Raw genomic sequence first — 27,456 nt, 5'->3', positions numbered from 1 at the left:
CTGACTTTTTTAAAAAGTAAAAAAGGGCTACTGCACTCTGCTTGCACTGAAAGCCTTCCTTATCTTTAAGATTAGTTAAGGGAAACATTTGCATATCGTTGGTGATAAATCAGTCTAGCCATAAAAACTATGGACAGGCTTTCTTTTTTCCCCCAACAACCAGAAATCTGAGAAAATAACAGTAGAGTTACAATAATGAGTATCCTTGATCATTAGATTAAACCTGGGGGGCTAGGAATCAACTTTCAAGTAGTCATTTCCAGAAGTCAGCTTTGCAGGTGATCCATTTACAAGTATGCGTGAGAAGGAAGCTGGGGCTGCGGTCTGAAGCAGGACTCCTCCCATTTATTCAGCAGGCTTATCTCCCACTGTTTCTGCATAGTCTGTGCTCTGAGGAAAGGGAACTGTCGTGCACCCACAACATTCCCCGGACCATCTTATCCAAAGAGATTTATGAACATTTGCCTTCTACCTAGAATCTTCTTTCTGTTTTGCTGCCTCCCTTGTTTTCCTTGAAGTCTGATTTTCCTCCCTTCAATCAGATTAGTTCCATTCTTCTTAAAACTCCCAGAGCTCTTTTGATCTCTAATGCAATTTAGATCATTCACCTGATAGTGTCATCATTAGTCAAGAACTAGATTTTAACTTCTTCCAAGGTAAGGCTTGAGTCTCACTCATATTTGTGTTCCTAGTGGGCTGACCAGTGTCTCCTTGGTATGTACATAGTAGTGGTTATTGAACAGAAAGGAAATCACTGTACCAAACCTTAATTTGTAATTCTTAGACACTGTCTGTGTGACTGTGTGTCTCCTGGTCCAAGTTTCCTACCTCTCCAGCAATTCAGATCTCGCTGTTGAATGTACAGAAGTAGAACATCTTTTTTTCACATTTTTTAATATGAAAATATGACTGTGAAAGACATTTCCTAACTTTAACTTGCTGGCTGTCTCAAGGCGTCTCTGTGGCATTCAAGAACTGAGTTCGTTCTTGACATCTTGTGTAAAGTTTTCTGAGCTGCTTCATGCATTTTGTGAAGGACTAGACTGTGGGATTTTGTTGTTGTTGTTCTGTTTTGGCATTTTGACTTTCTTCTGAAAGATAAAGTTCAAAAGCAAATAACTATCCAAATTATTTTCCATTTTCAAGAATATATCCTGGTGTAGTTCTTTGAAAGTCACTCTGATATTCTTACCTGAGATGAAAGAAAGATTTAAAATAAAAATGAAAGTTCAGTTGAGTAGGGAGGTTATTTTTTAATCCTTTGTATTAGAATTCTTGACTATTTATCTATAATATAATGTATCAAAAATATTTTTTAAAGAAATAGTTCACCCTTGTCTTAGCTTGAGTAATTAAAGTTACCTTTTCTTGAAGTTCCAAGAGCATTAATTCAGGGCTGGTGCTGTGCTTAGCAAGTAAAACTGCCGTCTGCAGTGCCAGAATCCCATATGGGCGCTGGTTTGAGTCCCGGCTGCTCCACTTCCAATCCAGCTTTCCACTGTAGCCTGGAAAAAACAGTAGAAGATGGCCCAAATCCTTGGGCCTTTACATCCACGTGGAAGACCTGGAAGAAGCTCTAGGCTCCTGGCTTCGGATCAGCCCAGCTCTGGCCATTGTGGCCATAGAGAGTGAACCAGTAGATGGAAAACCTCTGCCTCTTTCTGTATCTGCCTCTGCCTCTGTAACTCTGCCTTTCAAGTAAATAAGGAAATCTTTATATATACACACACATACATACATACACACACACACCCTCTTTGAAAGGGAGATTGCACCAACTTCTTAAAAAAAAAAAAAAAAAAGAACATCAGCTCAAAAGTATTAAGTCTATTAAGTCTCATCTAACCAGACATGGATGATACCCAAGGCACACTTCATCCCGAGACAAATTACTTCTCCATTGTGAGCCTGTGAAAATAATAGATGTATGTGCTTCCAATACAGTGCAGTGGTAGGACAGTCATTCCCATTCCAAAAGAGAGAAATAGGCAAGAAGAAAGGGCTAACTAGTCCAAAGTAAATCCCAGACCCATCACGAAAAACATTAAGTCTTATAGCTGGAGAATAGTCAGAGAATAGTCTTTGTCTCCAGGGCTTGTATCCTGAGCACACTAGGGCAGAGTTGGACCCCAAGGTCGCAGCCATCCCTGTCCTTATGGCTTGCTCACGCACTTTCTCTATATAGATGTATATGTATATGTGTATGCATTTATACATATGTGTATATAAATATATGTTCCATTTTTAATTGATGTAATTGTACATATTTATAGGGTACAGAGTGACATTTTAATACATATATACAATGTCTATTGGACCGATTGAGGGTAATTAGCATATCTATCACTTTAGACATTTCTTTGTGTTGGGAACATTAAAAATCTTTTCTACAGGACAGATGTTTGATGCACTTTGGGAAATCTGTATCCCATTTAGAAGTGCCTGGGTTTGAATCCTGGCTTCACTTTCAATTCCTCTTTCCTGTTAATGCACACCCTGGAAGACAACAAGTAATGGCCCAAGTACTTGGGTCTCTGCCACCCATGTGGAAGACTTTTATTCAGTTCTGGGTTCCTGGCTTTGGCTTGGCCCAGTCCCTGTTTATTGCAGGCATTTGAGGGAGTAAACCAGTGGATGGAAGATCTGTCTGTATCTGTCTCTCTGTCTCTCTGTGTGTGTCTCTGTCGACTGTGCCTTTAAATAAATTTAAAATTTTTAAGATTTATTTATTTATTTGAAAGGCAGAGTTAAAGAAAGAGAGGGAGAGACAGAGAGAGCAGTCTTCCACTCCCTGGTTCTCTCCCCAAATAGCCACAATGGCCAGGGCTGGGCCAGGCCAAAGCCAGAAGCCCAGAACTCCATTCAGGTCTCCCACATGGGTGGGAGCCCAAGCACTTGGCCCATCTTCTTCTGCTTTCCCAGGTGCATCAGTAGGGAGCAGGATCAGAAGCAGAACAACAGTGACTCGAACCAGTTCTCATATGGGATGCAGGTGTCACAGGCAGTGGCTTAACCACTGCACTCCAATAAATAAATTTGTAAAGTCCTCTGTACTACCTAGTTGTCAACTTTAGTTATCTTAACTGTGCTGTAGAACATTAGAAGTTATTCCTCCTATCCAGCTTCACTATATGCCCATTAACCATCTTCACTCCTCCCTCAACCCCACACACCCTTCACAGGCTCTGCAAATCACTATTCTATTCCTGCTTCTGTGAAATCAAGCTTTTAGATTTCATATGTAAGAACATGTGATATTTTTCTTGCTGTCCCAGACTTATTTCACTTAACATAATGTCCTCCAGTTGAACCCATTATGCCGCAAATGACAGATTTTTATTCTTTTTATCACTTGCATTCTGTTTTGTGTGTGTGTATATATATATGTCATTTTTTAATTTTTATTAATTTGAAAGTCAGAGTTACACAGAGAAAGGAGAGTGAGAGGAAGAGGAGAGAGAGAGAGAGGAAGAGGAAGAGGGGAGAGAGAGAGAGAGAGAAATCTTCCATCCACTGTTTCACTCCCCATTTGGCCACAATGACCGGAACTGCACCAATTCAAACGGGAGCCAGGACTTTCTTCCTGGTCTCCCACGTGGGTGCAGGGGTCAAGGACTTGGACCATCTTCCACTGCTTTCTCAGGCCATAGCAGAGAGCTGGGTCAGAAGTGGAGCAGCTAGGACTTGAACCAGTGCCATATGGGATGCCAGCACTGCAGGCAGTGGTTTTACCTGCTACATACACCACAGCATCGGTACCAATATTACCATATTTTCTTTATCCATTCTTCCATTGATGGACATCCAGCTAAATCTTGGCTATTGCTCATAGTGCTACAGCAAACATGGCACTGTAGATGTAGCCTTGACATACTGAATTCACTTTGTGGGATCACATGGCAATTTTTTTTTTCCACATGGCAATCTGTTTCTAGTTTTTTGAAAAGCTCCATACTGTTTTCTATAATGGCTGTACTAATTTGCATTCCCACCAACAGTGCATGAGAGTTCCCTTTTTTGGTATCATCACCAGCATTTGTTGTCTTTTTGATAATAGCCATTCTGATAGGAGTGAGATAATATCTGTGGTTTTGGTTTGCATTTCCTTGATGATTAATGACATTGAGCTTTTTTTTTTTTTTCATGTTTGTTGGCCATTTATACATCCTCTTTTGAGAAGTGCCTATTCAGATTATTTTCCCATTTTTTAATCAGATTAAAAACTCAAGTTTTGGGTTGCTGAATTGTTTGAGCTCCTTCTGTATTCTAATATTAATCCTTCGTCAGTTGAATAATGTTCAGATATTTTCTCTCATTCCCTAAATTGTTTTTCCACTCTATTGATTGTTTCCTTTACTATGCAGAAGCTTTTTGGTTTGAGGTAACCCAATTCACTTATTTTTTTAAAAAAGATTTACTTATTTACTTGAAAGGCAGAGTTACAGAGAAGCAGAGAGAGAGGGAGAGAGAGAGAAAGAGAGAGGTGTCTTCCATCCGTTGGTTCACTCCCCAAATAGCCAAAACAGCTAGAGCTGTGCCAATCCAAAGCCAGGAGCATGGAGTTTACTCCTGGTCTCCCATGCAGGTGCAGGAGCCCAAAGACTTGGGCCATATTCTACTGCTTTCCCAGGCCACAGCAGAGAGTTGGATCAAAAGCGAAGCAGCCAGGACTCAATCCAGCACCCATATGGGATGCCAGCACTGCAGGTGGCAGCTTTACCCACTATGCCACAGCGCTGGCCCTCACCTATTTTTACTTCAAAAGAATTTATTAGAAAGCACTCCTATCCACTGGTTTACTTCCCAGATACCTATAATGGCCAGGTCTGGACTAGTCCAAGGCTAGGAGCCAGTAATTCAGTTCAGTTTTCCCATGTGAGTACAGGAACTCAGTTACTTCAGCCACCACCTCTGCTTCCCAGGTTCTGCATTGGCAGGAAGCTGGAGTCAGAAGCTGTAGCTTTGCTTTGCTTTGCTTTGCTTTGCTTTGCTTTGCTTTGCTTTGCTTTGCTTTTCTTTTCTTTTCTTTTCTTTTCTTTTCTTTTCTTTTCTTTTCTTTTCTTTTCTAATTTATTTGACAGATAGAGTTAGACAGTGAGAGAGAGACAGAGAGAAAGGTCTTCCTTCCGTTGGTTCACCCCACAAATGGCCACTACGGCTGGTGCTGCACCAATCCGAAGCCAGGAGCCAGGTGCTTCCTCCTGGTCTCCCTCGCAGGTGCAGGTGCCCAAGCACTTGGGCCATCCTAAACTGCCTTCCCAGGCCACAGCAGAGAGCTGGACTGGAAGAAGAGCAACCAGGACTAGAACCTGGCACCCATAAGGGATGCCGGCACCACAGGCAGAGGATTACCAAGTGAGCCACAGCACCAGCCCCTGTAGCTGGGTTTTGAACCCAGGCACAGTGGTATGGGATGCAAGCATCCAGACCCGCATCTTAAGCACTAGGTTAAAAATCCGCCCCTCTTTGTTTTGTTTTAAGGTTTATTTATTTATTTGAAAGGCAGAGTGACAGAGAAGAGAGTTCCATCTGCTGGTTCATTCCCCAGATGACTACAATAGCCAGGACTGGACCATGCCAAACCCAGGAGGCTAGAACTCCATCCTGGTCTCCCACATGGGTGGCAGGGGTTCAAGCACTTGGCCCATCTTCTGCTGCCCTTCCAGGTGCATCAGCAGGGAGCTGGATCAGAAACAAAGCAACCATGACTCAAACCAGCACCCTGATATGGGATGCCAGCATGCCGGTATTACAAACAGTATTACAAACAGCCAGTATTACAACCTGCTGTGCCACAACACTAGTCTCTTATTTTGGCTTTTGTTCTCTGTGCTTTTGAGGACATACCCCCTCATTTCCCAGACCACTTTCATAGAGCTTTTCTCCTATTTTGTCTCCTACTAATTTCATTTATGTCTTTGATCAATTTTTGAGTTGACCTTTGTATGTGGTAAGAGATAGGGATCTAGTTTCTTCCTTTATATAGACATCCTGTTTTCCCAGCACCATTTATTGAAAAGATTTTCCTTTCTCCAAGGTATTTTCTTGCTGCCTTTAACAGATATCAGTTGGCTGTGAATCTGTGGATTTATTTCTGAATTCTCTGTTGTGTTCCATTGGTCTACGTATCTGATTTTATGGCAATATCATGCTTTTTTGTTTACTAAAGACTTGTGTGTTTTGAAGTCATGTATTATAATGTCTTCAGCTTTGTTCTTTTTGCTCAGGATTGCTTTGGTTATTCAAGGTCTTTGGTGGGAATAATACAAATTTTAGGAAGTTGTATTTTTCTATTTCTATAAAGAATGTCATTTGTAATTTGATAGGAGTTGCATTGAATTTAGATCATTTTGGATATTATGGAAAATTTAACAATATTCTTTTTTCTAAGATTTATTTATTTGAGAGTCAGAGTTAGAGGAGAGGCAGAGAGAGAGAGAGAGAGAGAGAGAGGTCTTGTATCTGCTGGTTCACTCCCTAATTGGCCATAACGACCAGAGCTGTGCTGATCCAAAGCCAGGAGCTTCTGAGTCTCCCACGTGGGTGCAGGGGCCCAAGGACTTGGGCCATCTTCTACTGCTTCGAGCTGGATCAGAAGTGGAGCAGCCAGGTAACAAACCAGCACCCATATGGGATCCTGTCACTGCAGGCAGTGGCTTTACCCACTACACAATTCTAATAGTTTTTTGGTGAAGTCCTTAGGTTTTTTTTATTTAAAATCATGTCATCTATAGTCAGGAATAATTTGTCCTTTTTTCTTTCTTGCATGCCCTCTATTTCTTTCCTTTGCCTAATTGCTCTGACTTCCAATATTATATTAAATAAGCGTGGTAAAAGTGGACATCTTTATCTTGTTCCTGATCTCAAAGGAAACAATATCAGGTTTTCCCTATTCAGTATGATGGTGGCTATGCATTTGTTACATAGTCTTTATTTTGAAGAGGTACATTCCTTCTAATACCTGATTTTTGAGGTTTTTTTTTAAAATCATCAATGAATGCTGGATTTTACTGAATTTTTTTCTGCATCTATTGAAGTGACCATATGGTTTTTTTCCTTCGTTCTATTGATGTGATATATTATACTTATTAATTTGGGTATGTTAAACCATCCTGGGATAAATGCCCCTTGATCATGTTGTATAATCTTTTCTACCTGCTGTTGGATTCCATTTGTTTGTATTTTGTTGAGAATTTTTTCATCTGTGTTCATTGGGGATGTTGTTCTATAGTTTTGTTTTTTTATTACATGCTTGTCTGATTTTTGTATCAGAGTAATGTTGGTCTCATACAGTGTGTTTGGAAAGGTTCCCTCCCCTTCACTTCTTTTAAATTATTTTAGAAGAATTGATGGTGGTTCTTTAAAGTTTTGAAGTTCAGCAATGCCACCTGGTCCTGCCACCCCTGTGGGTTTGCTGGGCTCCTGGATTAGTCTCATGTCTGTAGCTTTCCCAGGCTGGAGTTGCACCTGGTGGCTCTGTGATTCTGGAGTATCAGCTGTTGTGCCATACCTAGTGCTCCCTGAGCCATTGCCCTAGGGGGAAACTCTTCAGTGGCTCCAACCCTGTGGCAAGTCTCTGCTGGGGTCCCCAGGCCATCCCCAACATCCCTTGAAATCTAGGTGGTGGCTGCCATGGCCCCACATCTCTTGGGGGCATTGGCTCATACTACTATGGGCACTAAAAAGCTTCATGACAGGATGTGTGCAAGCTGAAGGCCCTGAGATACCGGTATCATGGCTCAGTCGAAATCCGAAAGCCTCAGCATCAAAGAAGCCAGTGGTATAATTCTCAGTCTGCGGCTGAAGGCCTGAGAATCTGAGGGGCCACTGGTGAAAGTCCTGGAGTCCAAAGAAGACTCAGAGCTCCAGGAGAAAGCGAAGAAATCACCTTTCCTCTGCCTTTTTGTTTTACCGGGGTCCCCAGCTGACTGGATGGTTTCTCCCTCATTGATGGTGGAGCAGTGCATTGACTTACACGCTTGTGTTCACTGGAAACACCCTCAGAGACACACCCAGAAATAATGCTTTCCTAGTTTTCCAAGATATTCCTTAATCCAGTGAAGCCAACACTTAAAAATTAACCATCACTGCTCTCAACATCTGTGGAAAAGGCTGGAGAAGAGACTTCACATCCCCTTTTTGGTGCCATAAGGATGAGGTCACTACTTACTGCTAGAAGCCGGGAGGATCCCATTGAGTGAGCATTGCCCTCCCAAGGCTGCCAGCTGTGGGATCTGCCTCGGGAGGCCCAGCCCAGTGGTCTCAGACTTTCCCCTTTTCTCCATTACAGTTCCTACAATTGATGGATTACGCCATGTGGTGGTGCCCGGGAGGCTATGCCCACAGTTCCTCCAGTTAGCCAGTGCCAACACTGCCCGGGGAGTAGAGACATGTGGAATTCTCTGTGGAAAACTGGTAAAGAAACCAAACTCTTCCCTGCACTGAGGCTGTTTCTTTCCCCTTGGCCTGCCGAGATTCTCAGGGAAGATCTCCAGAATCAGTCACTCTTTGCACCAATCCCTCTGCTGAAGGAATTGTGGACTGCAGTATGTAGTGTCACTTTGAATTTTGTGACCTTGTTGGTTGATTTGCAGAGTCCCTGATTATCTTAGAAATATCTAATTGTTGACAGGAAGGTCCATTTGTTGCCTATATATATCCTGTTTTAAATATTCATTTTATGGTGGGACCTGAGACATAAAATGTATAAGGATGTGTCCATAAGAAAAGCAACCAGTCACTTTGGAGAGTTATAGGAGACGTACAACAAAAGACATACAGTGTGCTGAATAGTAGGTACAGCATGAGCACTGAGAATTTTGCAGAAGGAAAGATCTCTGAATGGAGGCACTTGAACATATTTCTAACTGCTGAATGAAAAAATGAGTGAAGTGGGCTAGACTAAACTTGAGCGTTAAAGGATGAGAAAGACTTGAGGAAACAATGAAAGGGAAACTACTTAAGACACGAGCAAAGGAATAGACATGGGTCTCTGCCCGGAGCTTCTCAAGGACCAGGAATAGCCCCATTTGGCTGCAGGAGGAGATTCCCACGTGGCTGTGGTGCTTACCCAGGCTGCACCACAGATGGAGTTCTGGAGTCTGGGGTTGGTCTCCCATTTGTTGCTTTACAGAGCACCCTGGGCCATGTGCATGAGCGGTTCAGCTTGTGAGCCACTGAGATGAGAGTACAGGGAACTCAAAAGAGACTGATTGGGGTGAGAAGGGTCTTGTACATATGTTCAACTTTGCACTGTCGGGACAGAAGGGGGTTGTGTGAGTTACAAGAAATTGTGACAAGTTGTTTTCTCCTTTGACAGATGAGGAATGAATTTACCATCACCCATGTTCTCATCCCCAAGCAAAGTGCTGGGTCTGATTACTGCAATACAGAGAACGAAGAAGAACTGTTCCTCATCCAGGATCAGCAGGGTCTCATCACACTGGGCTGGATCCACGTAAGCAACCCTGAAGATTCATCTCCTGCTTCCTCATTGTGTTGTAAACACACTGCTTGTTTTTTTTCCTTGAACAAAGCAAATTATGTCCAGATTACTCATTGCTGTCCTCTCCTTTGGATACAGTTTTAAGCATCCTTAACTGCTTCCACTCTTGTATTGATTTCTGGTGACTGTCTATGGCTTTTTAATTTTTTTTAGTTTTATTTCTATTTATTTTTCAATAAAAATAAATGTTTCCCTCTGACCATGAGTGATACTAGGAGGCTGGCCAAGAAAAGTGAGAACATTGGTCATAGAGACTGTGCCTACTGTATACTAATGATATTCCTAAAAGGTATATAAATCAAAATATTTTAAATTAGTTAAGGAAGTTAATGTAGATGTTTTCATCTGGTCTTTCTTAAAGCAGTGTATACCTTTATATAACCAAAAGGGCCAACAATGTACATGAATATCAGGTACATCAGCATATCATGTGCACCTTCCAGTAACGTATAGGTAAAATAGAATTCCTTCCCTGAGGTTATTTGTTAATTTTTCTATTACTTTTCAACCCCTCACTCAATGTGATAGACCCAAAATGCTTTTCATGGTGTTTGACAGACTTAGAGACAATAACTTGGCTTATTTCTGGCTCTGAGAAGATTACTTATATGCCAGAGTTTGGAAAATACTGACCCATGAGGCAGTCTCCTGTCCTGCCATCCTTCTTTCATTTCAATCTCATTAATTTTTATTGATCTGCCTACTATTGTACCTCCCTCCATGGAGAAGATGAGGAATAAAAAACTTGCTTCCCATCTTCAGGGAATACAAATTTGAGTAAAACACGATTTTAGGCTTCAGATGGTGCAGAATGTGTTAAGGGGCCCCAAAGGGCCACACAGGACACTGGAATTCAGAGGAAGGAGGGTCATACTCAGTGTAATCAACAGAATTATGGCAAGATGAGCCAAGGGAGAGCTCCACAGGAAGTGACAGCACTGGGAATAGGCAGATTGTGTTCCTGGAGCATTGAGTGGTCCTGATTGCTGGAATGTATGGTTTGCATCAGAAAATGGTGGCAGATATGTATCACCAGCATATACTGGAGCCATGTTCTGGAAAGTCTTTGGTGGACAAGCCGTGTCCACTAAGTGGAGAACTCTTGAAGGTGTTTGAACAGAGCAATGAAATGATCGAAGCCATGCTGATGAAAGTGAAACATAAAGGCAGTGTTGAGGTATGGTGAGGCAAGGAGACCATTTAAGAGGTTAGTGTGTTGATAAAACTCAAATAATGAGAGATAGGGTGATGATGCTATGTTTGAGAAGGAGGAGATGAATGTTGGATTTCAAGGGATTTGGGAAATGAGTAACAGAGGGTGATAAGTAAGAGTCAATGATGACTCAGAGACTTCAGCCCTGGCTTATGGGTTGACAGGGATCATTTTAATAGAAACAGGAAATCTAAGAGGAACACTTACTTTGGAAGTAGGATTGAATGTGTTGAATTTAAGGTACTCCTGAGATTCCAAATCATCAGAGATGGTGATCAGGCAGTTGGAAATGTGAGGCTGCAACTTGAGAGCAAAGTCGAAGCAGAGGAGAACTGGAAGTCCTCTGAACAGAGCTGACCTTAGAGACCAGAGGTGGGGCAAGAATGGAGAACAAGAAGAGGTTCAGTGGCAACTTAGAGGACAGGCTACCAGAGGCAGCGTAAAAAGTAGTTGGTATGGGGGCCAGCAGTTTGGTGTAATAGGCTAAGCCTCTACTTGCAGTGCTGGCATCCCATATGGATGCCAGTTCGTGTCCCTGCTATTGTACTTCCGATCTAACTCTCTGCTATTGCCTAGGAAAGCAGTGGAAGATGGCCCAAGTGCTTGGGCCCCTGCACATGTATGGGAGATTCAGAGGAAGTGCCTGGCTCTTGGCTTCGGCCCAGCTCCAGCTGTTGAGGCCATTTGGAGAGTGAACCAGCAGATGGAAGACCTCAGTCTCTGTCTGTTACCTCTCTCTGTCTTTAACTCTACCTCTAAAATGAATAAAATCTTAAAAAAAAAAATAGTTGGTAATGAGGCAAAGAGATGTGTGAGAAGAGTGAGGATAGTGTTAAGGCACCAAAGGCACAGGATGAGAAGGTTGTCTGTGTCCCATGCTGCAAAGCACCACAGAATGGTCATGACCTGGATGAGCCTGTAGGATTTGGTGAGGTTGTTGAGGACAAGGATGTAATGGGCTTTGGGCAGTGTTGGGAGTAGATTTTAAGGGTCTACATCACGGGATTGAGGTTTTGGTAGTAGTGAAACATACACTACCATCTTGAGCTTGGTCTACAGGAAAGGAGAGAGAGGGATGGTGGCTCATGGGGTAGCTGGGTTAAAAGTACATTTGATTGTTTAGTGTAAAAAGGCTTAAATATGTTCTGTTTTTTATTTTGGTTTTTCAAAAACTTTATATTTTTCAATATAGCATATATAAGAAAGTTCATAAACTAAATATATACTTCAGTGAATCATTAATGCAGACATCTATGTACATACATACCTAGGTTAGGAAACAGCACTACCAGAAACCTGTCCCCACCCCACTCACACTTCCTCCCTGGTAAAGAGTACCCCTCTTCTGACTTTTCTGGCCTCCTTTCCTTGCCTTCTTTTTTTTTTTTTTTTTTTTTTTTTTGACAGGCAGAGTGGACAGTGAGAGAGAGAGAGACAGAGAGAAAGGTCTTCCTTTGCCGTTGGTTCACCCTCCAATGGCCGCCGCGCTCGGCCAGCGCGATGTGGCCGGCGCACCGCGCTGATCCGATGGCAGGAGCCAGGAGCCAGGTGCTTTTCCTGGTCTCCCATGGGGTGCAGGGCCCAAGCACCTGGGCCATCCTCCACTGCACTCCCTGGCCACAGCAGAGGGCTGGCCTGGAAGAGGGGCAACCGGGACAGAATCCGGCGCCCCGACCGGGACTAGAACCTGGTGTGCCGGCGCCGCTAGGCGGAGGATTAGCCTAGTGAGCCGCGGCGCCGGCCCTTTTTTTTTTTTTTTTTGACAGGCAGAGTGGACAGTGAGAGAGAGAGACAGAGAGAAAGGTCTTCCTTTGCCGCTGGTTCACCCTCCAATGGCCGCCGCGGCCGGCGCGCTGCGGCCGGCGCACTGCGCTGATCCGATGGCAGGAGCCAGGAGCCAGGTGCTTTTCCTGGTCTCCCATGGGGTGCAGGGCCCAAGCACCTGGGCCATCCTCCACTGCACTCCCTGGCCACAGCAGAGGGCTGGCCTGGAAGAGGGGCAACCAGGACAGAATCTGGCGCCCCGACCGGGACTAGAACCTGGTGTGCCGGCGCCGCAAGGCGGAGGATTAGCCTAGTGAGCCGCGGCGCCGGCCTCCTTGCCTTCTTTACAGTTTTACCACCTAAATATGTCTCCCTGAATACTGTAGTTTAGTTTTTCTGTTGATCTTTTTGTGAATGGAAAAATACAATATGTATCTTTTTGTGTCTTGCTTCTTTTGCTCAATCTTTTGAAGGTTTATCCATATTCTGGTGTGTGGTTCTCTAAACGTGTTTTATTTTACACCCAGTAAGCCAAGGGAGGAGATGTTGAAAGGCAGGAGAGCCAAAGTATTGTGGCAGTAGGAAAATATTGAACTATAAAAACTCATGTGTGGGGTGCATCTTCACATGGGGGAGAAAACATTTGTTCCTCTGAGATAGGACTGAAGGGAGAGGGATGAAGGTGCAGAGGGGCTTTGGAATGATGTTTGGAGGAGCCGAGGGAACGCATTTTAGACGATCTTGATTTCTCTAAGGTTGCAATCTCGGTCTGCCATCAAACAGGAGAGGAGTGGGGGATTTAGAAACTGAAGGGAATAGGGAAGGTGTAGAATAATTGCTGTTTAGACTACAAGTAGAACTGAGCCATGGATGAAGAAAAGGATTTCTAAGTGTCCATGAAGTCACTGCTAGGAGCAAATTTAGAGCCTAAATTAGTAGTAATTCAGCTTTTTTTTTTCTGTCCATGATATTTACAAACCATTCATTCCTAATTTGGGATTAAAACAAACAAAAAGCAGACCATAAGGTTTGCACAGACATTAAAACTGGCAAGATGTGAATGCAGAAGATCAATTCTTCCTTCTGAACTTTGCCAACTTTGAGTCAGTTTCCCTGGTTAAAGACATTGGTCAGGTATTGATCACCAGCGACGATCAAGGCCTCCTTACGTTGTCTCAGGCTTCATTGCCGTCCCTTGTGCTCTGCTCCTGTGCAGGTATCCAGGCTGCCCGCAGCGCTCACTCACTGGGCTCGTTTCTGCTCCCATGACACACTGCGTCTATGAAAGTGCCTCCTTCTTCCCCAGCAGAATTGAAACAGCAAATAACTCTTCATTCAATAAGCTTGAAAGGAAGTGGCCCTGGAAAGGAAGGAACGAGGGGAGGCACAGTGGTTAGAGGGGAACGGTGCATCAAAGCAAGGCTTTTCTGTTCCGTTTCACAATTATTTATTGAGCGCCTGCTGTATGTCTTTATATCATCTTCCTTGCTACCCTACTTTAAACTATAGGCCTAGACTAGTTTGTATAAGCCAAGCTTGCTTCCAGTTAGAATCCTGTCCCCATTCCTGGTGTGAAAGGTGTTGCAGCAGGCCACTACTCCCTAGTAGTCTAACAGATCATGTGATCAACAGGTAGAAATGTTTTTTTTCTTGTGGTTCTCCCTGAAGTCCCATGTGTGGATTTGCCACCAGCACTCAGCTGACATGTTCCTGCCCTGAAGACCTCTTCCACAGTGAGCTCGTGCGTCGCATGGAGTGGCACTTCTCAAATGAGCCTGTACTAAGTCACTTAGAGATCTTGAAAATTTCCCCTCAGGCTGGGTGTTCAGCAGAGGTGTTACACCACTGCTTGGGATGGCCTGCATCCCATATCAGAGTGGCAGGGTTCAAGTCCTGAGTCTACTTCAAGTCATGAAGCCAGTTCTGGCTTCCTGCTGATACGTACCCTGGGAGGCAGCAGGTGATGGCTAAAGGGCTTATGTCCTTTCCATCCACTTGGGAGACCAGGATTGAGTTCCTGGCTCCCAGCTTTGACCTAGTCCAGTCCTGGCTGTTGCAGGCATTTGAGGAATGTCTCTATCTCTGTCTCTCTGCCTTTTGAAAACAAATTGCCTTTTCATGATAGATATTTCCAGGGGTATGGTGCAGGGGTAGATAGATATTTCCAGGGGTATGTGCTTTTGACAAGTGCCTCAGGACATTCATTTTTTGCATAACCAATAGGAGGATGCTAATCAATTATACTTGTTTATTTTCTATGCTTTCCTCTCAGTGAAAGGTGGTGGTATTTTTGAGTCAAAATGGGTCTTTATTTTTTCATACTTGTTACTTAAGATCACACCCTCTGTCAGAGAACATAATTCATCATATAGTTGTCTTCTGTATTTAAAAAAATGTGCTTAATAGGCCGGCGCCGCGGCTCACTAGGCTAATCCTCTGCCTTGCGGCGCCGGCACACCGGGTTCTAGTCCCGGTTGGGGCGCTGGATTCTGTCCCGGTTGCCCCTCTTCCAGGCCAGCTCTCTGCTGTGGCCAGGGAGTGCAGTGGAGGATGGCCCAAGTGCTTGGGCCCTGCACCCCATGGGAGACCAGGAGAAGCACCTGGCTCCTGCCATCGGATCAGCGCGGTGCGCCGGCCACGGCAGCCATTGGAGGGTGAACCAACGGCAAAGGAAGACCTTTCTATCTGTCTCTCTCTCTCACTGTCCACTCTGCCTGTAAAAAAAAAAAAAATGTGCTTAATAAAACATAAAATATGAGCAGGCATTTAGCCTAGCAGTTGAGATGCTTGTTCAGACGCCTGCATCCTATCAGAATGCCTGGCTTGGATACCCAGCTCTGGCCCTTGACTCCTGCTAATGCAGACCCTGGAAGACAGCATTCAAATGCTTGGGTTCCTGCCACCCACGTGAGACACCTGGATCGAGTTCCCAGCTTCTGACTTTGGCACCTGCCAAGCCCCATTTGTTAAGGGCAGTTGGGTAGTGAGCCAGCAGATAAATCTCTCACTCTCTCTCTTTCTAATGTTTCTCTGTGCCTCTCAAAAATTTTAAAAATAAGATAATTAAAAACAATTGAAATAAAATGAATGCACATTTAGATGGTGCCTTCACTGATCACCCTCAAATTTCAACATCATATTCTACTGTCTGACAGGTTCCTTGGCAAGGTTTAACTATCCACTGAAATCTAAGTAGCCCCCTACCTCCCATATGTTCCTTGAATGATGCCTTAACTTCAGGACAACTTACAGAGCCCAGGACTCATGTTTGACCTTTTCATAATACTCCATAAGGAAGAAGACTTATTCATTTAATTGTGGTTTATTAAGACCTTAACATCTACCATGTTGAACTATTGGGCAGCATGTCCCATCTGTTCAGAGTGGGTGACTCTCCATAGTGTAGAGAGAGCTTGTGAAGAGCCAAATGAGTCTTGGTGGCCAATTCAAAAGTATGAGTCTATTGAACAACCAACGCCTGAATCATCCAGAGAGATGCTCATACTTCTTAGAAATGGTAAAAAAGGAGAAATTCTCAGAGTAAGTTTCCAGGGCCACTCTCCTGCCATTCACAGTTGTTAAGGACACCCTGCCTTGTCTGTGGACATCCATCACCATGACCCTACTAACATCTTTGATTCTATGGATCCCAGGGTGAGCCCAACATCAATGTCCTTGAATTCTTACAGTTTGGCTCTGGAGTAGAACAAAGAGAAAAAAAAAATCAACAACCCTCCCCCTCTCCTGTCTCCAAGCCTGTGCCTGTCTCCACTCCCATCGTGCCTGTGACCTTCTCACCACAGGTAGCCTTGACACTGGTCTCTCTGCTTGTCTCCATATGGTGGAAAGGCAGGTACGTTCATCTTCCCACCTGTGGCACCAGGGATGCCAGTCTCCCTACCTGCAGTGCCCAAGGCACAGGAGTGATCTCCTGGGCTCCATACCTCCAGCTCCCACAATGCCAGTCTCCTCACCTGCACTGCCCATTGTGGAGGTTTCTGCATTGGGTCTCCATCCCCAGTGCTTATGCAAGGCCGTCTCCTGTCTCCATGCTGAGTCAGCCACTCGCCAGTTTCCCAGCCTAAGACCCCTGCGCCCCTGACGTGTGTCTCACGTCCTGAAGCTCACCACGCCCCAGGCAGAAGTCGCTCCAGTGTCCCACTAGTGTGGGACTCGGGGCAGCTGGCAGTTTCCATGGGCCATATCGGTGGTGGCAGTGGGGCTCCCCCACCAGGCCCCAGCCCTCAAAGCCACCGCACCATGCCAGGGAAACTTCTTCCCAACACCTGGGGCCGTCTTCCTGTCTGCCTCGACCTCGGAAGTCAGCTCCTGCGAGCAGTGATCTGTGGGCCTTGGCGCTGCCTATCAGTATCTTTCCCTCTGAGCTGTGCCCGTGCCCTCTTTGTACCCTGCTGGTATAGTGGTGTCCATCTGTTTTCCAGCTGCCTTGCTGCCACCCCCAGCCCTCAAAGCTCTGCAACCTGCAGCCCTGTATCTGACCAGGCGTTGAAGACCTATTCAGCCTGCCAGGCCTTGAGACCAGTGGACCAAAGTTCCCATTATGAATGGTCCAGGGAGGGAAGTTCACCCTCTGTTCACTGCCCCCTACCACTACCACCAAGGGTTCAGGTTGCCTAACATCTCTCTTCCTTCCCACGGGGAGAGTCAAAACGTGTCATCCCTCTCTCCACTGTTTCCTTTTAGACAACATGGCCCAGCCCCCCGGGCCTCTCCCTGAGAAGGTGGGGGGCTATCTCACCTGTAACTGTGAGCTAGGATGGGGTGCACGTGCCCGGGCTCAGCTTCGCTCTGTCTCTCAGACCACATCCTGTGGGCAGCATCCTGACATTAGGGTTCTGTGCAGTGTGTGTGAAGGCATCTCTAATACAAGCAGCCCCCCTGACCCGAGCTCGTGGCGTCTCCCCGCCACTGCTCTACAGACAAGTCCCCACCTCCTAAGATATTTGATGTTCTTACTCCCATCCCCTTCCCCTCGCTCGTTGTGTTCCTCGCCACAGGCAGCTCTTCCAGTTTCCAAAATCTGCTTATTCCCTTTATTGCTGTGAGCTCTTTTACTCATTTTACTCCTTGTTTTCTAGGACTTTATAATAGGAGCATATATTTTTATTTTTATTGGCAAATAAAATTAATATATATGCATATGGTGTACAACATATTTTTTTATTTTTATTCTGATTGGCATATGATCATTGTACTTATTTATGGGAAATGATGTTTTGAAATAAGTATACATGGTGGAGCGGCTAAATCAAGCCAATTAACACGTACATTACCTCACATACTTATTTTTTGTTGTGAGAACTTAGAAGCTACTCTGTTTTCAAGTGTATAACACGTTGATATGAATTATGATCAACATATTCATCTCTTGAACTTGAGAAAAAAGACACTGTGAATCTCTTTGCATACTCCTGTTTCCAATGCTGGGAAAGAGTATCCTTACTTGCTAACAGTGTCAGGTGTTCCCCTCATGGTTGCCAGTGGCTTTCTGCTTGAAGGGGAGATCGGGGTCGTTGAGAATTACTTGGCTCTGCCATCCTTTCTGTCCCAGACTGGCTGGCTGCCCTCTCTGAGAGTTCTCTTTCTTTTTCTCTGCAGACGCATCCCACCCAGACTGCCTTTCTCTCCAGTGTTGACTTGCACACGCACTGCTCCTACCAGATGATGTTGCCGGAGTCCATAGCCATCGTTTGCTCTCCCAAGTTCCAGGAGTAAGTCCACGGGACCTGGCTGTGGGTTCCAAAGAGGCTGTAGGGAAAAAGGTCTCTTTCCTTGTCAGCTGGGGTTTTATAAAATATAGATTGTAGTATGAATTGGCTGTTCTAAAAGGCTTCCTTTTAAGCCCTGTATCCTAATAAACCTACCATGTTGGTTTAAAAAGATAACTAAGCAATTACTTAGTTGCTTTTCAAAAAAAAAATTCTCAAGAAATATGAAGTGCTTGACTTGAAGTGATAGGAATTTGAGGATTTTGATGTTGGATTAAAGAACTTCAAAATCAAGCACATGATCTCAAGATCATTTTTCTTTCAAATCCTGTTGTTTACTATGAATTCTCCCAGCAAAACAGGGTGATGGCAGTTATAAATCTCTCCCTAACTGATTCATTCACCAGGGAAGAGACCTGTAAACCAGCATGCTATGGATGCTCTCTCAAAATGACTTCTTGTGTGGGCATGTGTGCCTGTGTGTGTGTACATGTCCCTGGAGCATGCATGCCTGTGTGTGTGCATGACCTGAGTGTGTGTGTGAGTGTGCATGCCTATGTGTGTGCATGTCTCTGTGACCATGTGTGCCTGTGTATGTGAACATGCGTGCCTGTGTGTGTGCATGTCTGTGTGTGAACATGCATGCCTGTGTGTATGTCTCTGTGTGTGTGAGCATGTGCGCCTGTGTGAGTGTGCATACCTATGTGTGTGTAAGCATGTGTGCTTCTGATTATGTGTGAGCATGCACGCCTGTGTATGTGTGTGCATGCCTCTGTGTGTGTGTGTGAGCGTGCATGTGCACATGGAATGGACAGGGTACTACACTTTTGCTGGACTCTGAACCTGCCTGTTGTTGTTTCAGAACTGGATTTTTTAAACTGACCGACCATGGGCTAGAAGAGATCTCTTCCTGTCGCCAGAAGGGATTTCATCCGCACAGCAAGGATCCACCTTTGTTCTGTGTGTGTATCTACCTAGAAGACATTGGAGCTGTGTTTCAAAGAGGGAGGACAACCAGGCTGATGAGTCAACATCGTCCTTTCTGACTCCTTTCAGGATCAGCCTTGTCACTTATCTTTCCTCATCTCCAGAATGAGGACATACCTGGGAAGCAGTGTAGGATCGGGATAGATTCGAATCTATGTGATGAGGTCACAAACCCTTCCCAGGGTTCAGCTTCCTCGTGTGTAGAATGGAGATAATAGTAATAACAATAGCCACTTGACTGAGAGAGTTAAATAATGTGCAGAAGGTACCCACTGCGATAACTGCTCATTAAATATTAGTTTTTGTCAATGTCAGTGACTAAGCCTGTTCTTCAGTAAGAGATTGAAAACGCACAGGAAGCAAGTCACTTAAAATAGGTAAATGGAGTATACTCGATTCTGGAATTTTGCTTAGGTAAGAGGGTGTTTAATCATCCTAGGAAGTGGTTTTTCCCCACAAAGTTGTGTTCTGTGAATGAAGAGTTTAGTTGATGATAAGATCAGTATGTTTCAATTCAGCCCTCAAATCTAATGTGACAGTGTTGCTTTCCTACATGGAGGCCATGGAGTGTAGTTATTTCTTTCAGGTTCAGAGAAAAGTGACCAATATGGGAAAGGGAATCAGAGCCTTGTTACATGGAAGGAACTGAGGGTGTTCAAAAGAGACACCCCAGGAAGGTTACAAGAGCTCATTTCAAGTGTTGGTACTGGGTGTTTCTCATGTCATTGGAATGACAGATTTCAGCTGAATGTGAGGAAGAAGCTTCTGACGATCTGTTCACAAATAGACTGGTCTGTGTTGGAATGTAATAAATGTCTGGGTACCAGGATGTTGCAACAGAGACTTCACAATCAGAGAAAAGAAGTCTGTGGTGCCAGTGCTCAGGTTTTCAGTAGCAGAGACCCCGTTTTCAAGCCAAAAGTGAGCATTTCCCCGTGGGCTCATGGGTGTGCTGTATTATCTGCTTGATGTAATGACCCAAAAACTGCAGTGAATTCAATAGTTCTTTGAAATAACTTGTATTTTAAGAATAACTCTATTTGTCCCCAGATTTTGGCACCAAAAACAGAAAGAATGACTCTGGGATAAACATGTAAAAACTAAATGGAGATATTTGGGCAGAAGTTGATTTGGTTAAGCAAGAAAGGGGTTACTAGAAATGCTAGTTCCCAGGCCCTCTACCACAGCTGCCACTTCAGGAGCAGTCTGGCTTCCAGACTGGGAACCACTGGCCTAGAATGAGCACTTTAAATATTTAAATAATATTTCCTTCTCTGTTGCAGAGCTGCAGCCACGTGACTGTTGTGGACAGAGCGGTGACCATCACAGACCTCCGATGAGAGTGTGACTCAGGACCCTCTAAGAACTATGAACCCGCATCAGTGGACTGTAGCCCGCGACTTAAAGCTTTCCAGAGAGCTTTGGAAGCTTTTTTAGATGGACTAGGAGGGGGCATCACCCAGGGGAGAACTGATTTTCTGTTTCTGGTTTGAAAAGAAATAATTGAGTATCTTTTTTAGGCAAGTCTGAAAAAGAACATGATCACACTAAAGTACTGTAACCCAAAAATTAAGTGGAAAGAAAGGTGTAACAGACACCCATATACCTTCCTTCTAGATTCACCTCTTGTTAATATTCTTTTCCTCTCAACGATCCTTCTAATTTATCTGCCAACTTATTTGTTATTTACCTTTGGACTAAATAAGGGCATCTATGCAGAAATTTGGAAGCCATTTAGGAAAAATCTTTAGAATTTTCCTGTGCTTTCTGGCCATATTAATGAAGCTTACTGTAAGCTCTCCCATCCGTGCAGATGGCAAAACTTAGAAACCCTGAAGGACAATTGTTTTCAGGAATCACTGTTATGTAACAAACATTTCAGGATATTTTTTCCTCTACAATAAAATAACATTTAACTTGTTGTCGGACTCTAGAGTGAACCATTTGATCAAGCATCATAGAAACAGGGTTAAATTAGAATTTTGGGGACGGGGAGCAGAACGTGGATTTTGGGATGTGCTGACACTGAAGGTGTGTCCCAGTTCGCTCCTCATTATGCAGTGTTCTCTGCCCACTGTGGTCTTCCAGGGCTGTGAAGTCATCACTGTTCTTTTGGTGCTGTCTCAAGTGGGTCATCCCATTCACCTCCTCCTTATGTCCTGCAAACTTTCAACTGCGGATAATAGAGCCTTTGTGTGGACAACCAGGTTACACTCCAAATAGATGATTACATTCCCTCGCCGCCCCACCCCGCTCATTTCACTGTGTTGCTTTTTCTTTTCTGACTTAGGCAACACCTAGGAAGACGTTTGAAGTTGCATTTGATCCTGCATTTTTCTTCAATGAGCTGATCCTAGTGTTCCAAGGTGGCCTAGAAATAATAGTGTTATTTGTGACACCTCAGGTGAGGGCAAGAGAGTAAATACCTTGGAGAGAAGAATGATTTCTGGTGGGAGGAAGGGACCGTGTGGAATCCATAGTATTGTGAAGTTCTGCTCAATTTAAAATGTTTTCTGTCTTGAGTATGTTTAGTCTTTATTGCTTGGGCCAGTGGTCCTTGAAACTTTCCCCTCAAAGAGCCAAGTCTCTGTTTTTTTGCTTCTCTTAATTTCCAAGATATGGGAAATTCCTGCAGTTCTTGGCATAGGTTGAAATGGGAGACCATCTGGGTTTGGGCAAGAGGAAGAATGCCCCTTTCCATGCGGTGGCCCAGAGGCAGCCTGGCTGTCCCACCCTGCCCTCAGCAGTCCCAAAAATGCCCACGTTTGGCCAGCACCGCAGCTCACTTGGCTAATCCTCCGCCTGTGGCGCTGGCACCCCAGGTTCTAATCCCGGTTAGGGTGCCAAATTCTGTCCCGGTTGCTCCTCTTCCAGTCCAGCTCTCTGCTGTGACCCAGGAAGGCAGTGGAGGATGGCCCAAGTGCTTGGACCCTGCAGATCAGGAGGAAGCACCTGGCTCCTGGCTTCGGATCAGCACAGCACACTGGCCGTGGTGGCCATTTGGGGGGTGAGCCAATGGAAGGAAGTCCTTTCTCTCTGTCTGTCAAAAAAAAAAAAAAAAGAAAGAAAGAAAGAAAGAAAAAGAAAAAGGAAGAAAACCACAGCACCAAGCATTTGTACCTAAGATTTGCAAGCTCTCTTGTCAATCTCTGCATATCAGAGACACTCAGCAAATGTCTCTTCCACCAAAGTGAACTGGATGTGTCACACATTTCAACCCTAGTCATCACTGACTGAGACCAAAGTGCCCTTGAGCATATGATGTTGTAGTGGCTAGATGGATACAAGGAATCAGCCTAGACTACATCCTTGCACCTGCTACCGTATAGCCACAAAGGCACCCCAGGGTTCTTTCAGTGTCTCTTTCCCTCTTTTCCCTACCTTTGTGGGAAAGACATGATATTGAGCCAGCCCACTAGGCAAGCAGGAAGACTGGACAGGCTGCTGGGACAGAGAAGGAACTAGAGTAGTAAGAAAAAGAAGTCTGTGAATAAAACCATGAAACCTGGGGAAAGCAGGTTCTATTGAAAGGGTAGACCTTTTCGCTAAAGAAACTGACTCCTGGGCTCCCATACCTCACGTGCCAGGAGGCTTTTCACTCTTCAGGATGCACAGTACCACGCTTAGGCCAAGGAAGGAGACAGAGGCAATGTCTTTGTGTATTCCAGTCAACCTCCAGTGCCACTGGCCAGATGGCAGAGAGACCATGGAGGAGCTACTGGGGGTCAGGGCGGGCTGGGGTTGTCCAATGGTCCCTTTCACATTCTGCTTACAGGGGTCCATTGAGGAAGAAGAACTTCTTAGGCCTTTATAAATGTTCTCTTGGGCACCAGACATCTTAAAAGGCACTCCCTGGTGGGGCCAGCATCTTGGTAGATATTTCTTGTTTGAGAGGCAAGTTTCAACTTCCTGTTAGTGCCATAGAATCTAAAACCCTAAGTGCCAATCCCTCTTTGACCACAGATGGCTGCTTATGGGTTTCAGCTACCCCAGTGGAAGGAGAAATGTTTCATGGAGGAATTGGGAGGAATGGAGACCACTGAGAACAATGTTTTAATGAGGGTAGTAATGAAGAATCTCAGACAACTTTTGGTATCTTTCAAGTGGATTTGGAGAAGGCAGTTTTAGGACCCGACCAGATATCGTTTCCTAGGAAAGTTTGTCAGGTTTTGGTATTGTACTTCCTGGAGTTTTAACCCACCCTCGGTTGGGGGCCAGTTTGTCCCAGAATTGTTCAAGCACATGAGTCAGAGTGGGACTGCTAAGTCAAGGCTGCTCTCTTATGAGGAGCTGAGTATGGGGGCACTGAGAAGGTCTGTTCAGATTTGGATCATTGGAAGGTTATCGTCGCTAGAGGAAGTGCCAGATAGAATATTTAACACTTTGCTGGCAGTGGTCATTTGGCACAGCTGCTAAGAGGCTGCTTGCTATGCCTACATCCCATCGGATGGCCTGGCTCTGAGTCTGGCTCTGCTCCCAATTCCAGTTTTCTGCTAATGCACACCCTGGAGGTAGTAGCTGGTGACTCAAGCAATTGGGTACCCTCTACCCACATAGGAGACTCAGATGGAGTTTCAAGCTCCTGACTGGTCTGGCCCAACCTTGGCTGTTATAGGCATTTGGGGAGTGAACCAACAGGTGGAAATAGAAGATCTCTCTTTTTCTCTTTGTGCATTTCAAATAAATCAACCAATAAAAGGGTTTTTTTTTAAGTCTTTATTGCTAGGCTCAGCTGCTCATTCACCAGCAAGTCACTTAACTTTGCAAACTTCTATAAAAATCTTAAAAATGGGATGGGTCTAATAAATCTACCTCAAATAAGGATAGAATGGCATTCATATGCAAATTAAGCCTGGGAACTTTGAAAGATGTTATTTTTTTAAAGATTTATTTATTTATTTGAAAGGCAGAGTTATAGAGAGGGAAGGAGGCAGAGACCAAGAGAGATCTTCCATCTGCTGTTTCACTCCTCGAATTGTGGCAATGGCTAGAGCTGGGCCTGTCTGGAGCCAGGAGATTCCTCTGGGTCTCCCATGAGGGTGCCAGGCCCAAGCACTTGGGCCATCCTCTGTTGTTTTCCCAGGCACGTTAGCAGGGGACTGTTCAGAAGTGGAGCAGACAGGACTCAAACCGGCACCAAATGGGATGCCCTTGTTGCAGGCAGCAGCCTTACCTGTTATGCCACAGTACTGGCCCTGTGATTTGTTATTTGTATCTCTTGAAATGTTCAAGTTGAGGAACTGTTGCTTCCAGCTACTGAGCCCTTGTCCCACCTTTGTGTTGCTAGTTGGACCTCAGCTCCAAATCTCTGTCTGATATTCCCTAATGTTCTGAGCTGAAAACGGGCCCCGAAGAGCAACAAGAACCATTCCAAGTCTCTATGCATTGTCGCTAAGACCCAGAGCACAGCCAGGACCTAACAAGATAACACCATGCCTTTTTTCCCTTTGGCTCCACCTCACTCTTTTTTTAATTTATTTTAAAGGTAGAGTTACAGAGCACTCTTCAAATGGCCACAATGGCTGGGGCTGGACTAGGACTGGAAGACCATCTGGGTCTCCCACTTGAGTGGCAGGTGCCCAAGCACTTGGACCATCTCCTGCAGCTTTCCTTGGTACATTAGCAGGGAGCTGGGTCAGAAGTGGGCTCAGAAATGGAGCAGCTGGACTCGAAATGGCATTCATGCAGGATGCCAGCATTACAGAATGCAGCTTAGCCCACTATGGCACAACACTGGCCCCTCCACCTCACTGTTGTTTGAGCCTTCCACTTTTGCTGTTCCAACTACTTTTTTTGAAGAGAAAAATAACTTTGATCCTCTTTGCTGAAGTCTTTACCCTTTAATCCAAGGTTCGATTTTTATTTAATCTTAGCCTACTTGAGGTTAGAAGTGGGAGCTTAAGCTTATCAAGTGCACCCGGAATCACCCACTGAACCTGTTAGGCCCAGCACCCAGCCTGTGGCCCTGCCCAACCCTGGGCTCTTGTGTCCTGAAGTGTTCAGATCTGCTTCCTTTGGGACTTGGTTTAAGTTCTATCTCCTTTATTTCCTTCTCTCACTGACATATTAACTCTGAGGGCTCCTCTCCTGCAATTCCAATGACATTTATAGCCACTTTCCCACAGTTTTCTGTTTCTTGTCTGTTTGTTTTTGCTGTTTTGCAGCGTTTTCTTATCATCCTGTGTGAGTCACATCTCTGAATGCTCGTGTACATTCTGTTATGGTTGGGACCATGTTTACTTTATGCCCGGTGTTAAGTGCCTTTCACTCCATTTAGCACCTCCTTACTGCATAGCATTTCCTTGAAATGATGTCCTTGGTGTTGAATCATGTTAGGAAACCAGCTGGATGGGTGCTCCAAGGCTTCAGATGCTTTACCCCTACCTGTGAGAAGCCATCCAACCCTTGACTCATCATCGTGTTAGGCTTGAGTTCTAGCTGCCAGGACAGATGGCGGATCTGCATCACAGGCTCCTCTGAGGGGTGGCTGGAAGGATATGTGCCTGCAAAGAAGGCTGAAATGGGCAGGGCAGAGAGACAGGAAGAGACCAAAAGATGGGGCACCACCATCTTACGCAGAAACCAAGGAAGGCGACGAGTTACAGAAGGTCAGAGACACCAAATGGCTCAGAAGAGTTCCCTGGGCTAAGTCCCAAGATAAATCCATGGGATTGGGCCATTAGCAGAGGCCTTTCCTGACAACCCTGTCACTGTCATATCACCTTTACTGTCTGCCTGGCACCATCACTAGCCAAAATCATCCTGTTTGTTCGTTTCTAGTGTGTGTATCCAAAGGATTCTCCTTGGGAACAGCAACTTTGTCTTGTTCACCATGTACTGTCAGGTCCAGAATATTGCCTGACACACATTGAGACATGGATGAATGCGCAGACATGGCCAAAGTCAGCCAGCTGGTAAATGGTGAGGCAGCTTTTTTGGCAACAGAAATCAATGTGTACATGTTTTGAATAATGATTTAAAGATTGTGCAACTTAAAAATTAACAAGTTCATCATGGAAGATTACCTCTTGGAAGGTAAAATGAAGCATGTAACAACAAAAACTGCATGTGAGGGGTCTTCGGAAAAGCTTATAGAAATGTGTGTTATTGGGGGGTTGGCGCTGTGGCGTGGCGGGTGGGGCCACCACCTGCAGTGTCAGCATCCTGTGTGGACATTTGTTCAAGTCCCAGCTGTTGCACTTCTGGTCCAGCTCTCTGCTGTGGCCTGGGAAGACAGTGGAAGATGGCCCAAGTCCTTGGGCCCCTGCACCCATGTGGGAGACCTGGAGAAAACTCCTGGCTCCTGGGTTTGGATCCAGCTCCAGCCATTGCAGCCATTTGGGAAGTGAACCACCGGATGAAAGACCTCTCTCTGTCTCTCCTTCTGTCCGTAACTCTGCCTCTCAAATAAATAGATAAAATCTTCAAAAAAAAAAAAAAAAGCTGGTGCCACGGCTCACTAGGCTAATCCTCCACCAGTGGCACTGGCACCCTGGGTTCTAGTCCCAGTCAGGGCACCAGATTCTGTCCCCGTTGCTCCTCTTCCAGTCCAGCTCTCTGCTGTGGCCCGGGAAGGCAGTGGAGGATGGCCCAAGTCCTTGGGCCCTATACCCGCATGGGAGACCAGGAGGAAGCACCTGGCTCCTGGCTTGGGATTGGCGCAGCGTGCCGGCTGTAGTGACCATTTGGGGGTGAACCAACAGAAGGAAGACCTTTCTCTCTGTCTCTCACTCTCTCACTGTCTAACTCTGCCTGTCAAAAAAAAAAAAAAAAAAAAAAGTATACTATTGGAACTATGCATGCATATCAAATTTTTTTTGCACCACAAAAATGATCTTTTAAGTTCATTTTTTCCATGAACTTTTTGACATACCTTCATGAACAGCCAGTTACCTTTTATTTAGAGATGAATTATGATGCAGCATCACAAATTAAAACCTCTGGAATTTCTAAAAATTGTACAGAAGGAAATTAAGAAGTATAAATGCTTTAATTAACAACAAAGAATGAAAAATATGGATTAACAGAGGCCGTGTCTGGCTCCTGCTCTCACAGCCATTGCAATACATTGAGCTCCACAGGGGACAGCGCTGGGACAAGTGAGAGCCAGATGGGCACTGAGCAACTTTGTGCCTCACCGAGGAAAAATAACTAACCATGGGCACAGAGACCCTAAGACGCCAAGCGGCAGAATGTCATCATGTGCATTCTTTGTGCAGACTTGCTGGGAGGAGCCTAAGAAGCAGCACCCAGAGGCT

The 27,456-nt window shown here is 44.9% G+C and overlaps 1 protein-coding gene across 6 annotated transcripts in view; it reads left to right on the top strand.

Annotated features, from left to right (window-relative positions):
* Window positions 1–21,119, top strand: part of STAMBP (STAM binding protein) — a 58,488-nt gene extending 37,369 nt beyond the window's left edge. For all 6 annotated transcript variants that reach the window (XM_051842750.2, XM_008254233.4, XM_070068912.1 and 3 more), the window contains 5 exons: window positions 8,291–8,415; window positions 9,320–9,457; window positions 18,102–18,214; window positions 19,074–19,173; window positions 20,482–21,119. In XM_051842750.2, coding sequence (XP_051698710.2) covers window positions 8,291–8,415; window positions 9,320–9,457; window positions 18,102–18,214; window positions 19,074–19,173; window positions 20,482–20,538 — 533 coding nt within the window. In that variant the 3' untranslated portion in view covers window positions 20,539–21,119. The remainder of the gene's footprint in view (window positions 1–8,290; window positions 8,416–9,319; window positions 9,458–18,101; window positions 18,215–19,073; window positions 19,174–20,481) is intronic.
* The last annotated feature ends 6,337 nt before the right edge of the window (window positions 21,120–27,456 follow it).

The sequence above is a fragment of the Oryctolagus cuniculus genome, chromosome 2 (assembly GCF_964237555.1).
Source record: "Oryctolagus cuniculus chromosome 2, mOryCun1.1, whole genome shotgun sequence".
In the NCBI taxonomy this organism is placed as follows: Eukaryota; Metazoa; Chordata; class Mammalia; order Lagomorpha; family Leporidae; genus Oryctolagus; species Oryctolagus cuniculus.
Note: the sequence above shows the minus strand (reverse complement) of the source record. Positions and strands in the feature narration are given on the sequence as shown.